Source organism: Rutilus rutilus (genome assembly GCF_951802725.1).
Source record: "Rutilus rutilus genome assembly, chromosome: 25".
In the NCBI taxonomy this organism is placed as follows: Eukaryota; Metazoa; Chordata; class Actinopteri; order Cypriniformes; family Leuciscidae; genus Rutilus; species Rutilus rutilus.
In genome coordinates this window covers 21,733,370-21,748,797 of record NC_140229.1, presented here as the reverse complement: position 1 = coordinate 21,748,797, position 15,428 = coordinate 21,733,370, and the positions used below count along the sequence as shown (strand labels likewise).

Here is a 15,428-nt window from a genome sequence, read left to right as displayed (position 1 = left end):
TTGTAAATATTTTGTTTTATTTATCGGTATTTATTATACATTTACAATTATGAGGTTAAAGGGATACTCCACTTTTTTCGGAAATAAGCTCATTTTACATCTCCCCCAGAGTTAAACAGTTGAGTTTTACCATTTTAGAATCCATTCAGCCGAACTCCGGTTCTGACGGTACCACTTTTAGCATAGCTTAGCACAGATCATTGATTCTGATGAGTCCAGTAGCATTTCTTTCAAAATGACCAAAGAGTTTCAATATTTTTCCTATTTAAAACTTGACTCTTCTGTAGTTAAACCGTGTACTAAGATCGACGGAAAATGAAAAGTTGCGATTTTCTAAGCCTATATGGCTAGGAACTATACTCTCATTCCGGCGTAATAATCAAGGAACTGTGCGGCTGTACCATGGGTGCAGCAGGCGTAGTGATATGACGCAGCGCCTGAAAATAGTCCCCAGCTCGGTAACTTCTTCCAACGTGACCGGGACTAAGTTTTCAGGCGCTGCGTCATATCATTACGCCTGCTGCACTCATGGTACAGCCGCACAGTTCCTTGATTATTACGCCGGAATGAGAGTAGTTCCTAGCCATATAGGCTTAGAAAATCGCAACTTTTCATTTTCCGTCGATCTTAGTACACGGTTTAACTACAGAAGAGTCAAGTTTTAAATAGGAAAAATATTGAAACTCTTTGGTCATTTTCAAAGAAATGCTACTGGACTCATCAGAATCAATGATCTGTGCTAAGCTATGCTAAAAGTGGTACCGTCAGACCCGGAGTTCGGCTGAATGGATTCTAAAACGGTAAAACTCAACTGTTTAACTCTGGGGGAGATGTAAAATGAGCATATTTCCGAAAAAAGTGGAGTATCCCTTTAACAGGTGTTTTTGGAGTAAGACCAATTTCTCTTTCATGAGATTCCTTCCTCTCCTTGGTCGTGTTACGTTTCGGCATGTCGTAAACTCCAGGGGCAAGGCTTCTAAAACGTGAATTTTTAGGGGCGTGATATTTAAAATGACGATTGTTTTCGGCCACCACATTTACCAACGTATGATCATTCGTACATTCTGATGTTTTTGTCCATGCAATGAAAGCCATTGGGGTCCAAAACAACATTTTCATGTATAGTGACCCATTTATACTGTCTGAGAAAACTATTACGCAGAATATTACACTAATATTCAAAAGTTTGGGGTTGGTAAGATTTAATTTAAGATTCAATGTTTCTGAAAGAAGTCTCTTACACTCACCAAGGCATTTATTTAACCAAAAATACAGTAAAAACAGTAAATATTACTGCATGGAGACTATATAAAGTATGAATTAGTGATACTCGTTCTGCCTCACAGACAGAAGTGACATTCTGATTGCATATAGGACCTTTTACTAAAGATATGCTTATATAAGACCATGTTAACCTGCTAGAGGCACAATCTCTGAATGTGGTCTGCATGTTTACCAGCATTTATTTGTATTTGTTTATGGAATGTCTTAAATGTCGCTGGTGCCCATTTTCCTTGCTGATTAAAAGGAAAATGCATATTTCCATTGTGTTGTAGTGTGCACAAACCTCCCCTCTGGGATTTCTACGACGGATTTGACTCTGCCAATCACTCTAAACTGACAAACTCAATTGGGATTATAACTGCAAACTGTTTCCTCTAATAAGAACTTTGTTCAGTGCAACACATTGTTTTATTTATGACATGACGTTATACTGTCATAAGCGTGAGACACGTGTTGTGCAAATACAAAGTCAGTAGAAAAGTGTTTTTTTTGTTGTTGTTGTAGGAAATAGCAAATGTGTTTATTAATGCAATATACACCAGGGGCCGTATTCACAAAGCATTTTATCTTAGTTTTCTCTTAAAAGTTATTCACAACGCTTTTCAGACCTACTCTTAGTAAAGAAAAATGACAACTCCTAAACTAAGAGTGAGTCTTCGTTGCTATGGATGACGTCATTACTCATGCACGAGCTTGACTGAAGTGACCACCTTGATTGGCTGATGATTGTAACGCGGGAATGATTCCAAACACCTCCCCTACGATGATGAGTGACAGCTGACAGGTCTGAGAATGCGTGCGCTACACAAGTAGTGCGAAGGACGGAAGATGATGAACAACTGAATAAATAGCCTAAATGAATAAAGAGTAAGGCAAATAGCTAGTAGCCTAATGAAACATATGGATTGATGCAATATCTTTGCAACATTATTGAATTAATCTGTCACTATATGCCTCTGCCTACGTTAGCAAAGAGAAGAACATTTTAATTTGATTCAAAATGAAACGTTACAATTAGTTTACATGCAATGATCATTAGCCTAGTTTTGCTTGTTGTTGGTGGCGTTATTGCATTATGCCTACAATGCAAAATTGTTCCCTCGCGATTGGAAGCTCCTGTAGCCGCCGCATACGCATTTCAAAACATCGCAATGTGAAATGCCCCAAAAAGCGGTTTGTGAATAGGTCTTAGTGAGTTAGGAGTCCTCTCGACTTCTTTTAAGCTGTCCCAGGCTTAGGTGCTACTTTTAGGGCTAAAATGCTTCGTGAATTACTCTTAGTCAAAAAAATTAGGAGTCCTAAAGTTACGAGTGACACGCCCATTATTTTTAGGAGTTGCTCCTAAATTCACCAGTTAGGAGCTACTTTTAGCCTTAAAATTATTTGTGAATACGGCCCCAGGCCCTTAAACCAAATGTCCTTGAACAGGGAAGCACTAACATCAAAGGTCGGGGCTCCAGCAGCAGTGCAGTCACTTATTTGACCTATTTATCTCACACAAAGGGATTTTATTCACAAATGTCATGTGTGTGAATCGATTACTATGAATGTAATGTATTTAATTAACCTGACCAACCAAAACGCTTTATGCCACAAATTCGATGAAAGGCATCCGTACATTTTCATGCATAGTGACCCATTTTTAAGCAGATTTGGAAAGTTTGAAGATTTTTTTAAAGTTTTTTGTTAGAAGTCTCTTATGCTCACCAAGCCTTCATTTATTTATCTAAACTTTTCTTAATATAATTTATTATATATTATTTTAATTTTTCAGCAGCCATTACTCCAGTCTTCAATGTTAAGTTGACCGTATATTATTATTATAAATACAAAATTAGATAGATAAATCAGAATAAAAAACATTTTTAAATTAAATGTATTTTTATATATAAAAATACATAACATTATAAATTAATATAAATATTACTAAATATTTAACTAAAATATTTTTCCAAAGCAGTAAGGCAAGGCAAGTTTATTTATATAGCACATTTCATAAACTATGGCAATTCAAGTGCTTTACACAGAAAGGAATTAAAATAATCAGAAAATAACAGTAAGTGTTTTTAAAATATATATTGTAAGCATATGCATTAAAAAACTTTTAATATGTTAACTCTGATCTTATTCTCAAATTTCCCATGAACTCTCGATCATTCCCATTGTGGACCCAGTTTGAAAATCTTTGAGTTATTTTTTTAACTTTGGGTCCAACCACCCAGAACACCGCTGAAACGAAGCATGACTCACATTGTATTTACACTACCAGTAGTTTTCATATTTACGGTCCATTTTCCAAACTAGAGAAGTTTAGAGTTAAAATGGTTTGAAAAATACTTTGTGAAAAAAATACAAGGGTGATCAATACAAAGCACTTTAGTCAATTAATTTAAAGGGGTCAAGACATAAAAAATCTAATTTGCCTTGATCTTTTGACATATAAATGGTCTTTGTACCAATAAAACATCCTACAAGTTTTATAGCTTAAAACATCCTCATTATAAACAAAGCATTTATTTAATCGAACTCCAAAAATAGCTTGTTTTGATATTGAGATATCTGTGACATCACACGGGCAAACACATTTGCATATGACCGCCTCCAAAAGACACTGACGAATAGTTATACATCATTACATCATAGGCCCCGCCCACTGTCGCTTAACCGCTGACATTTGCCTAAACCGGACGTGAGCGTCACGTCAAAAGCAAATAGATCCATTATAATAACTGACGCTGTCTACACTGGATACAGTATACAGATGCGTGTTCAGTTTCTGATGGACTTCACACACTTGAGTCTGCCGACAACAGGACAAATGGAAGAGTGAAAGAACAACCGCTTTGACGTGTCCAGTTTAAACAGATTGTTTGCGTCTCTGTACAGACTCGAGAAGTATCCCAGAGTCGAAAACAAGTGTATTGTTTATTTTGATGGCGTCCCGGATTGTGTCGAAGGATTATATGTTTGTTCAGAGCATTTTCTTTTGTAAACGAGGCACAATGGAGAGTTCGCAAAGAAGCTTTAGTTGAAAGATGAAGCAGCAACTGTATTGAATCTGACAGCAGCTGCATCACAAACCATAAGTAAAAGATTTCATAATGCTTTGTCTGTAAATTATGGTTTTATATGGATAATGTTTTCAAAACACTTACTCGTGCTCAATGGCGAGTGTGCGTTGATACTGTTTCCTGTGCAATGACGTCAAAATGAAGGTTGAAAATAATTGTTTTTCCGCATATATATATAAAACTTCATTAACATTATAAGTGAACCTCAAGGAACATATTAAAAGAATTAAAAATCCATGTCATGAGCCCTTTAACAACAGAATGACTGTAAATCTCATCTTCCAAACAAGGAAAGCCAAGGGCTTAAAGAGGAGGAAAATTAGGGACTAGATGCAGATGTGAGCACAACACACACAAAGAGACAGCTGTGTTCTTCAGGGTGCAGAGACAGTCGCAAGCCTGTAATTAAATTCCTGGGGCTTTTAATTGAATTCATCTCGAGGTTTTGATTAACAACAATAAGAGTAATGGGAGCGGGAAATAATCTTAATAAGACCCTTATCTGTATTTGACCATTCCCTCATCCCCCAGTCTCTTCTAGAGCTCTACATTAAAATATCTCTCTCATTTCCCTCCCATGAATGACTTCTTAAATTAGAAATGGTGTGTGTGTGTGTGTGTGCATGTAGAGATATTTTTATGGTTGGAGATAGAAAAAAAAAAGAAGATTGTGTGGGACGGGCGCTCTTGATTTTCGGCCTGTTTTCTGGCACTTCTCTGCATAGAAGGCATAAGGCAGCAGTTCAACACTGTCAGGAAGAAAGAGGCGGACAAGACAACCTCTAATCTAAATGTGCATATGCTAATGTGCAACTATTAATCTCTACAGGAATCTGTACAAGCTTTGTATCCGTGCCACGGCTCTTAAACAACAGCATTGTGCTCAAAGAAAGGGGGGGGGCATTAAGCATGATAATATGGTAACATATCACAATGAAGTAGGCTGATTTAAAATGAACATTTATTTAAAATAAAAGTTCTTCTTTTGGCAAAATTACATTTCCTTAATAGCCTAAACAGAGGCTTTACTCCCTTCAAACTTAAATTGTCAGTGTTTCATTACATCACTGTTGGAAAACACTCATATCAGAATAATTTTTTTACCTTTATAAAGGACATTTTTTCCCAAATTGTATTAAATGTATGCTCCATCTTTCATTTCAAATTCTTAAAGGGATACTCATTTTACAACTCCCCCAGAGTTAAACAGTTGAGTTTTACCGTTTTCGAATCCATTCAGCCGATCTCCGGTCTGGCGGTACCACTTTTAGCATAGCTTAGCATAGATCATTGAATCGGACAGGACCATTAGCATCTCTCTCAAAAAAATGACCAAAGAGTTTCGATATTTTTCCTATTTAAAACTTGACTCTTCTGTAGTTACATCGTGTACTAAGACCGACGGAAAATGAAAAGTTGCGATTTTCTAGGCTGATATGGCTAGGAACTATACTCTCATTCCTGCGTAATAATCAAGAAACTTTGTTGCCGTACCATGGGTGCAGCAGGCGTAATGATATGACACAGCGCCTGAAAATAGTCCCCAGCTCAGTAACTTCCAACGTGACCGGGGCTAAGTTTGTCTAACCTATTAGACCTATTTTCAGGCGCTGCATCATATCATTACGCCTGCTGGACTCATGGTACGGCAGCACCGTTTCTTGATTATTACGCAGGAATGAGAGTATAGTTCCTAGCCATATCAGCCTAGAAAATCGCAACTTTTCATTTTCCGTCGTCTTAGTACACGATGTAACTACAGAAGAGTCAAGTTTTAAATAGGAAAAATATCGAAACTCTTTGGTCATTTTTTTTGAGAGCGATGCTAATGGTCTTGTCCGATTCAATGATCTATGCTAAGCTATGCTAAAAGTGGTACCGCCAGACCCGGAGATCGACTGAATGGATTCGAAAACGGTAAAACTCAACTGTTTAACTCTGGGGGAGTTGTAAAATGAGCCTATTTCCAAAAAAAGTGGAGTATCCCTTTAAAGGTGCTGTATGTAACTTTTCTACTAAAATGAATCCTTTTTTTATTGCCTGTGTGTGAACGGGTTGTAATCTCACATTAAAATGATCCACTTTGCGGGTTTTGCTATTACCTCGGAAAGCAAGTATTCTTATTTTTATGTGAAGGTGCCGGGTCGGATTTACCGCGAAATCCAGTGACGTGACCTGCACGCGCGCTCCCGAGCCTCTGGCCTAGTCTAGCCTACTGACTTTGCACTCAACAGCGACGACACTGCAACTTATGACATGGACTTATGACTTATGCAACTTATGACATGTCTGATAACACTAAGAAACGACCTGCTCCCAGCACAACACAGACTCCAACACAAACTCCACATATTGATAAAAAAAATAAAAAAGTTTTTTTCTGCTGAAGCTCGTAAGGCCAGACGTGAATCGCATGAACTTCGGATGAAAAAACACGGCTCAACATCGGCAGGGCATTTGAATCATGGAGAAACCTTATCTACAAACCTAGAATGTACATTTCTTTAAGAAAATGTGAAGTGGTGCTTGCAGTGGCAAAATTCGGCACGGTTGATAGGGTTCCATACTTATCATGGTACGAGCATGGAGCATTAGTTCAATGTGAAGCTGATAAAAGTAGCCTATTACTGCAGTGGGAGTTTACCTTAGTTTCCAGCATGTTGTGTGATGCTTTCTTCGTCTTAGTCTGAAGGTACCACAGTGCTCGCTCATAAATGGGAGCACGCGCAAGAGCACGCGATTGTAAACTTATTGGTTGCAATCTGAAACATCACCGCTAGAGGTCGCTGAAAACTACATACAGCACCTTTAAATTTGATCAATACATTCAGTTAGAATAATAAGACACTAGGCTGTTACCAATCAAATTAAATAATTTACATTGAAAAATTACAACTGTATTAAATGAGATAATGAGATTGTTTAAAATATTTTTTTAATATACAAATAAGAATTGTTGAAAAGAATTATACTTTGAAACTAAACCACCAGTAGGTGGCGGCAGGCGACCGTCTTAATGGGCGAGTCATTGAGTCATTCATTCAAACGATTCGTTCAAACGGCTGATTTATTTAGAATGAGGCAGTTAATGAGTGGGTAAATGAATCTTTGACTCAACCGATTCGTTCAAAACGCTGAATCATTCAGTAATGAAACACGGCGGAGTGTTCCTGTGAGATGCGTTATGGTTCTGCCGTGATCTTTGTTTGGAACTATTTTGCATCTAAAATGTAAGTGACTTAATTTTAACTATTTGTTTATTGAACTGTTATGAAATCAGTGTCTCGGTTGAAGCAGCACAACTGTTTTCAACATTGATAATAATCAGAAATGTTTCTTGAGCATCAAATCATATTAGAATGATTTCTGAAGGATCATGTGACACTGAAGACTGGAGCAATGATGCTGAAAATTCAGCTTTGGCCACAGGAATAAATTACTTTTTAAAATAGAAAACAGTTACTTTCAATTGTAATAATATTCACATTATTATGTTACTGTATTCTTGATCAAATACATGCAGTCTTAATGAGCATACGAGACTCTTTCAAAAAATCTTATCGAACCCCAAACTTTTGAACGGTAGAAACTTTTGCTAATGTTAGTTAATAAAAAATTTCATGTTCATGTTAGTTCACAGTCGTTAACAGATACAGCTTTGGAAAATGTATTAGTAAATGTGTAAATTAACATTAAGAATCATTGCTCATTGTTAGTTCATGTTAATGTAGTTAACTAATGTTAACAATTGAAACCTTATTGTAAAGTGTTGCCAATATGGTAATATATTTAATAATAACAATTTTCTGTTGTAAATTTCTTCACTTTCACACATTTCAACCCTGAGCCTTCATTTCCACTTGTTTTCAAAGCACTCACCATTTAGACAGTAAATCTCCCCAAGTTTCCAGAATCTTTTCGCCACATTCCTTAGACACGTCTCCAGATCCACTCAATAACGGCTCATCATTGTCTGCGAGGACAGTGGGAGAGAAAGAGACACGTTTCTGAGGTTCAGGAAAATCTTCACACATGCTAAAGTATATGAATTCCTGCAGGACTCTTGAGGTCATGTAGATGACGATGTGAATGACAGCCGAGGGCCGCTCACCTTCCTCCTCATCATCCTCCGGAGGGGAGGGCACCATAGAGCCGGCCGTCAGGATGCCGGGGCTCGCTGTGGTCTTCCTCCTCTCTCTCTCCGCCTCGCTCTCTAGACTCACCACTTCATACAGCGTGTCTGAGTTACTCTTCCTCTCCTTGTTCTCCATCTGAGAGCAGAGTAATCTTTTACAAACCAAAGTCTCCATATGCTCGTTCATACTATGTCCTTGTCTCAAAACCTAGCGAGCACGCAGTCCTCCTAATGGGAATGACGGCTGAAATTGTTGAAAGCAGAAGTGTGACATTTTGGCCAAAACTTGAGTCTTGTTAGCTTAACTGTACTTAGCAAACTCTGTGAGTTTTGAGGCACATATTTTTTGGTTCTCCATCAAAAAGCCCTGATCTGTGCTCGTCCTCACCTGTCTGAGTTTGAGATAGTAGGTCTCCGTGTAACTGCGTTTGCTGAAGGGCCAGAAGAGCCTCTCGCTGGGTGAGCAGACTCGAACCCGTGTCTCCAGCAGGAACCTCACGGGCTCCTCCACCTCTGTGATCACCAGGTCCACCGCTGTCGTCATGTACATGAACTTATCTGTGTCACACAAGTAAAACAACAGCAGACGGTCATCAAAGCGTACTCGTATTAGAGTTCATGCATAATGTCATTCACAATCATTTCTTGAATTCCAATAAAGTTTGTCTAATAATAATAACAATAATAATTGTCATTTCATTATTACTGCTGTAGTTGTTCTTAGAAAAATTAAATAATAATAATGAAATTACAAAATTATTATAATAAAATTTATTTTTAAGATTAAATAAAACTCTATTCTATGTGAATAGAAACTAATGCAGATAAAGAACTTCAAACATCAGGATTTTTTTTTTTTACAATTATTATTATTATTATTACTATTATTATTAGCATTATATATTATTAATTGCATCAACAAAAACAATAATATTTTAACAATTTGTTTTGTTTTTTTAAATCAATGTAAAAAATGAGCTAAACAAATTAAATGTATTTTTATTTATTATTATTAATAATAATAATTTCTAATTTTATCATTAAGTACTTTGAACTGCATTCACTGCATGAAAGTTGCTATACAAATAAAATGTATTTATTTAATACTACAAATAATTATAAGTGTTAATAATTATAAGGTGTTATACAAATAAGATGTATGTTTTGTAAATATAATAATTTTTATTATTAAATATCTTCAAACCTTAGCGAAAAAAAAACTTTTAAACATTTAAAGTGACAAAAAAAAAAAAAAAAAAAAAAAGTGTGAAATGGAGGAGAATAAATACTATTATTAAACAGATAGTTCCGGTCCTTGATTCTGATTGGTTGAGCCGCGTTCGAACATAAACCTGTATGGTAAACAGTATTGCTTTACTGTACAACAGTGCTCTAACCTGATTGGGCAGGCAGCGCTCTAAGAGTGTATGATTTTAAAATCTGAATGTTTGAAGCCCGTCTAATTTCAGTAGGAATGTTCCACATTTTTGGGGCTCAATGGCTAAATGCAACTTCTCCAGATCACTTATGGTTTGAATTCCAATTTTCCAAAAATATCAGCATCAGAAGACCTCAAACAATGATTTGGAAAATAATCTCCTGCAAACTGAGCATGTGTATGGGTCTGTACCTTTAGGCGTCTCCTCATTCACGGCCTGAAACTGAGGAGTGTTGGGATTCCAGCTCCCTGTGATGATGTAAGACTTCCCATCAGAACTCTTGCCCATTGATTCCTAAGAGATGAGGAGAGCCAAGACAAAGAGAGGATAAAACAAAAATAAAGTCAAACATAATCATGAGATCACAGAAACTGTGGTTCATTCACAATGAATTAACCAACTGTGGGCAGTCCCAGCCAAAATCCTCACTGCTGATCACTGGCACTGCCTACAGAACTAACATGATGGAGGACAACACTTCCAGACTCATGAGAACATCATCACATGGGCCAAGCAAGAGCTGTTTCACAACTGAAATGTTACACGGTTTAGTTGTAGCTATAGGACGCATTTCACCTAAAACATTTTGTCTGTTATTCCCAAAGAAATGTTTGGCCACTTGTCTCACATGTGTCCTCTTGCTTGGTCACTGACCACAGAAAAAAAAAAAATACACAGACTTCCAGAGAAATGGAATTCATAACATTTTACAAATCAAGAATCCTGCAGACTTTCCTAAAAAGTCAGTGAAGGATATGCAGGTAAAAGTCGACCGATTCGGTCAGGGCCTTGAAATTATGTAGCCTGATACACTCATTTGGCTGCCGATAGATAGACCGATAGACTGATAGATAGATAGATAGATAGATAGATAGATAGATAGATAGATAGATAGATAGATAGATAGATAGATAGATAGATAGATAGATAGATAGATAGATAGATAGATAGATAGATAGATAGATAGATAGATACAGATAGATAGATAGATAGATAGATAGATAGACTGATAGATAGATAGATAGACTGATAGATAGATAGATAGATAGATAGATAGATAGATAGATAGATAGATAGATAGATAGATAGATACAGATAAATAGATAGATAGATAGATAGATAGATAGATAGATAGATAGATAGATAGATAGATAGATACAGATAGATAGATAGATAGATAGATAGACTGATAGATAGATAGATAGATAGATAGATAGATAGATAGATAGATAGATAGATAGATACAGATAAATAGATAGATAGATAGATAGATAGATAGATAGATAGATAGATAGATAGATAGATAGATAGATAGATAGATACAGATAGATAGATAGATAGATAGATAGATAGATAGATAGATAGATAGATAGATACAGATAAATAGATAGATAGATACAGATAAATAGATAGATACAGATAAATAGATAGATAGATAGATAGATAGATAGATAGATAGATAGATAGATAGATAGATAGATAGATAGATAGATAGATAGATAGATAGATAGATAGATTTATTTAATGCCATGTCAGCATCTAAGGCTATTTTCATGGCAAAAATTAAATTACAAAAATACAAATATCATATAAAATACAATAAAACCAAGCACACAAACACAAGAAGTCATAATATACAATATTTTTTTTAATTAATTTGGATGCAGACATTATTTTCATTTTCTTTTCTTAGAATAGAGAACCTTAAGTGTATTATTAGTTACAAAAAAACTAAGTCACATTTGGTAAAATTAATACAGAATTAATTTAGAATTTTGCTATTTTTAGCAACAATTTGTAATTTCAGATGTGTTCATTAACATTAAAATGTATTTTAACATGACAAATTTACTTTTTTTGTAATGAATTATTTCCTTTAACAGCTAAAATTGTAAAAGAAAATACAGAAAGAAACATATTACTGTGAAAACCTGTTAATTGTGGCATATAAAAATGAAAATAAATAAATAAATAGATGACCATTGCATTATATGTAATTTTACTTTTAAAAATACTGTTTTTGCAAGTAAAAACTTTGAATTACCATATAATTTAGTTTAAAACAGTAAAAGGACATCACCAAAAGTCCACATATGATTATATTTTATGCAATTAGTTTTGTTGAATGCAATATACATTCAAATGTTTTGCTACATTCTGTTATTTAGTTTATTTTCACATTATTTTAGTGTCATGTGTGTAATTTGATCTACATTGTGATCAGAGTTTGATTCAAATCTAGGATAAAGCAGTGTTTCTCAACCGGTTTGCAAGACTCTTATTTTGAAATACATGCGTGACAGCTGTTGACTCTTCTGTCAGACGCAGTTTAAGTAAAGAGTGCCTGTCAGATGAGTAATTTTCAGGCTATATGTCAGTGTCATTATTTTACGGTGTCATTTAACTTCTCTTCACTGAACTTTCCAATCCTTTCAGCTGTTATTCTGTGTTTGCTGTGTGCAAATGAGAAGACGCATGCGGTGTATCACTTCACTATATAAAGAGCAAATGTAATTACTAGTTACGTTGTCAATTAGTAATTAATTAAATTGAAATATAAAATGATCAAAAAGTACCAATAAATGATGTAGCTGGTACTTCGTGTTAGCTGGGAAGGATTTGCATTCAGGTATGATGTTTATTCTATTCTTTAGGATCAGTGTTCATATGTTGATCACTTCGGGTGTGATGCATTTTGAATAGAATTATTTTTTTTTAACCTGATGGTTAATGAAGAGAATGTGACTTGAATCATATTGTAGTTATGAAATCGTGAATTGGTCAATCGTTCTGGGAAAAAAAAAATCTAGATTTGATTATTTTGCCATATTGCCCAGCCCTACGGATAAGTGGAGTTAATCTAGTCAAAACTAGAGCTGAAGGTTTGTCTTGCGCCACCTACCAGGTCGAGCAGGTGCATATCACTGTTCTTTACGTTCTTCCCCGGGCTCAAGAGCAGACCAAAACACCTGAAACACAAACACGTTCCTCACTGCAACAGAACCACAGAGGAACTCCGCATATTAACTGTAAAGCTGCACGGTCGCACACCCATCTGAGCGCGCTGAGCTTGAGGAAACATATATAAACAGAAAAGCACAGCTGTGCATTCAGGAAGGGTTGGCTTCAGTTCAACACAACATCAGTCACCATGGAGAAAAACCATCCTCCATTTTCTCATGGCCCGAAAGGAACACTTAAGCTCAAAAAACACATAATTCAGTGCATGTTTATCATTAATCATTAATAAATGAGAATTATTGGCTGTAACGGGAGACACGGGGCTCTTCTGGATGAGGATGTCCTCTCAGTGGAGAGAGCCTGTGTCACTGTGTAAAGCACGTACCTCTCGATTGCCAACTCTTTGTTGGACGTCTGCTGAACGTAGATCACGATCTTTTTGTCCATGCCAGGCCGCAGTTTAAAGCTCTGTCTGTCCTTGTCCTTTGATACGGCACTGATGGACACAAAGAACGTTTTTAGGGTGAATCTCCCAGATTTCACCTCAAAATGACAAAGATTTAGTTATTATTTTGATGACGCTTAAGCATATTTTCCAAATATCTGGAGATATTCACATTATTCTCAATGGTGATTCTCATCAGATGCTCATTATTGTTGTAAAACTTTTTTTTTTTAAATGAAATTATCATAAATTGAAGATAAAACCTTGTTTTTGAAAATGATGTGACATTTTGATCAAAAATTATGATTTTTGTAGATTAAAAAGTAGATTATTTTTAGTCAATTGCAGTTGATACGATTTTTTTATGCTTTTGAAAGAAGTGAAATGCAGTAAAAAGCTGCTTAATATTTATGTGGAAACCGTGATAAATGTTTGCATTTTCTGTGATGAATAGAAAGTTCAAAAGAACAGATTTGTTTTGTAATGTAAATGTCTTTAACTGTCACTTTTGATTAATTTAATGTGTCCTTGCTGAATAAAAGTTTGTTTTCATTTAAAAAAAATCTAAATCTAAATGGCAGCACATATATATTTCGAACAGTCTTAGCAAAAGCGAAGACTAAAACTAAATCTTTGTAAAACTGCATCCCAATGGAGCGAAAGGACCTTTCAAGGTAATTCTGTCATTTTCTCCTGTTGTTTTTATCCAAAGTGACTTGCAGTCCATTTATAACAGGGACAGTCTCTCTGGAGCATCAAGCTCATGCTGATGGAGACACTGAGGTTATTTTGGGCACTTTAGCCCTTTCTTTAAATACTTTTCTCTCTTTTTGCCTTTTCTGTGCAGCATTACAGTGTAAACACTATATAGGCCACTAAAAGGTATTCAAACTGCTCTATTTTTAATTTAACTGTAAAATTATAATTAATATTCAAAATTATAATATTTCACACTAGGGCTGGGTATTGATAGCCTGGGTTTCCCCATGCTGCCTTGCGCGCAGTGCGATTTTATTCACGCTGCTAGGCAGCCTGGACACCATGGACCAGATTTTCCCCTCAAAAAGGGAACCAATCACAGAATGAGGAGGGAGCAGCAAGACGATGACGACGTCTATGCGACACACCGAAGCAGTTTGTTTATATCTATGGATCCAACATGGCAGCAGACGCGAAGTTACCTTTCGATGCAGCCTTAGATAGTGTTCTAAGCAGTTTAGAACGCAAGTTTATTTCGTCTTCTTCCTCGTCGAATTTCTGTCACTCTACATACGTCATCTGGTATAATTGAAACGATTGGCTATGAGCTACGTACAGGCGCATTTGATAGACATTCGTAGCGCCCAATAAACGGCTCTGGGCATTCGTAAACCACGCCTCAAATACGAGAAAATTAACATGAGGTCTGACGTTAGCCAGGCTAGGATATTGACACAAATTTCGCAATTCGATTCGATTTCGATTCACAAAGCTTGCAATTCGATTCGATTTTGATTCGATTCGATTCAATATTGATTATTTTGGATATCAGGTACAATACATGGCAAATTTTCTCAAGGAAAACAAATCTCTTAACTAATGCTGTAAACTATGGGAGTCAGTTGTAGCCTACAGCCTTCATTAGCCTACTATAATATTGAAGGTAAAAATTTACTGATTTGTATACAAACACTTAAATTACACTTTTATTTATTTTTATAATAATAAAGTTATATGAAATATAAACATTTAAATGGTGGCTGTCATAAAAACCTGCCAGATTTATTCAAACATGCATTAAAAATGTAAGAATATAAAAAATTATAATGAATATGTAATATGGTGCATATATTTAGCAAAATGCTCCTCTCTAGAGTTACTAGTGACTAACGAGTTTATGGTATGGGATATGGTTTTTCTGAGGTAAATGTGACGTTACATGACATTGTTTACAAGCTGATTTACGATTTCGATAAGTTGTACTCTACCTTTTAACACACTTTCAGATGCTCATTCATGTTTATTTCGCGCAGCAACTGGTATTATTAAGGCGGAAGAGAAGATCATGTGCACTCCGCGCTGCTGCTTCTCTTGAGCCACGATTCTTAAATTCT

General features: G+C 35.8%; 1 protein-coding gene across 2 annotated transcripts in view; it reads right to left on the bottom strand.

Annotated features, from left to right (window-relative positions):
* Positions 1 to 15,428, bottom strand: part of rabgap1 (RAB GTPase activating protein 1) — a 106,472-nt gene that overhangs the window by 59,783 nt on the left and 31,261 nt on the right. For both annotated transcript variants that reach the window (XM_084400521.1, XM_084400522.1), the window contains 6 exons: positions 13,276 to 13,386; positions 12,832 to 12,898; positions 10,121 to 10,223; positions 8,879 to 9,048; positions 8,467 to 8,626; positions 8,235 to 8,328 (listed from right to left, as the gene is read on the bottom strand). In XM_084400521.1, the coding sequence (XP_084256647.1) occupies positions 8,235 to 8,328; positions 8,467 to 8,626; positions 8,879 to 9,048; positions 10,121 to 10,223; positions 12,832 to 12,898; positions 13,276 to 13,386 (705 nt within the window). The remainder of the gene's footprint in view (positions 1 to 8,234; positions 8,329 to 8,466; positions 8,627 to 8,878; positions 9,049 to 10,120; positions 10,224 to 12,831; positions 12,899 to 13,275; positions 13,387 to 15,428) is intronic.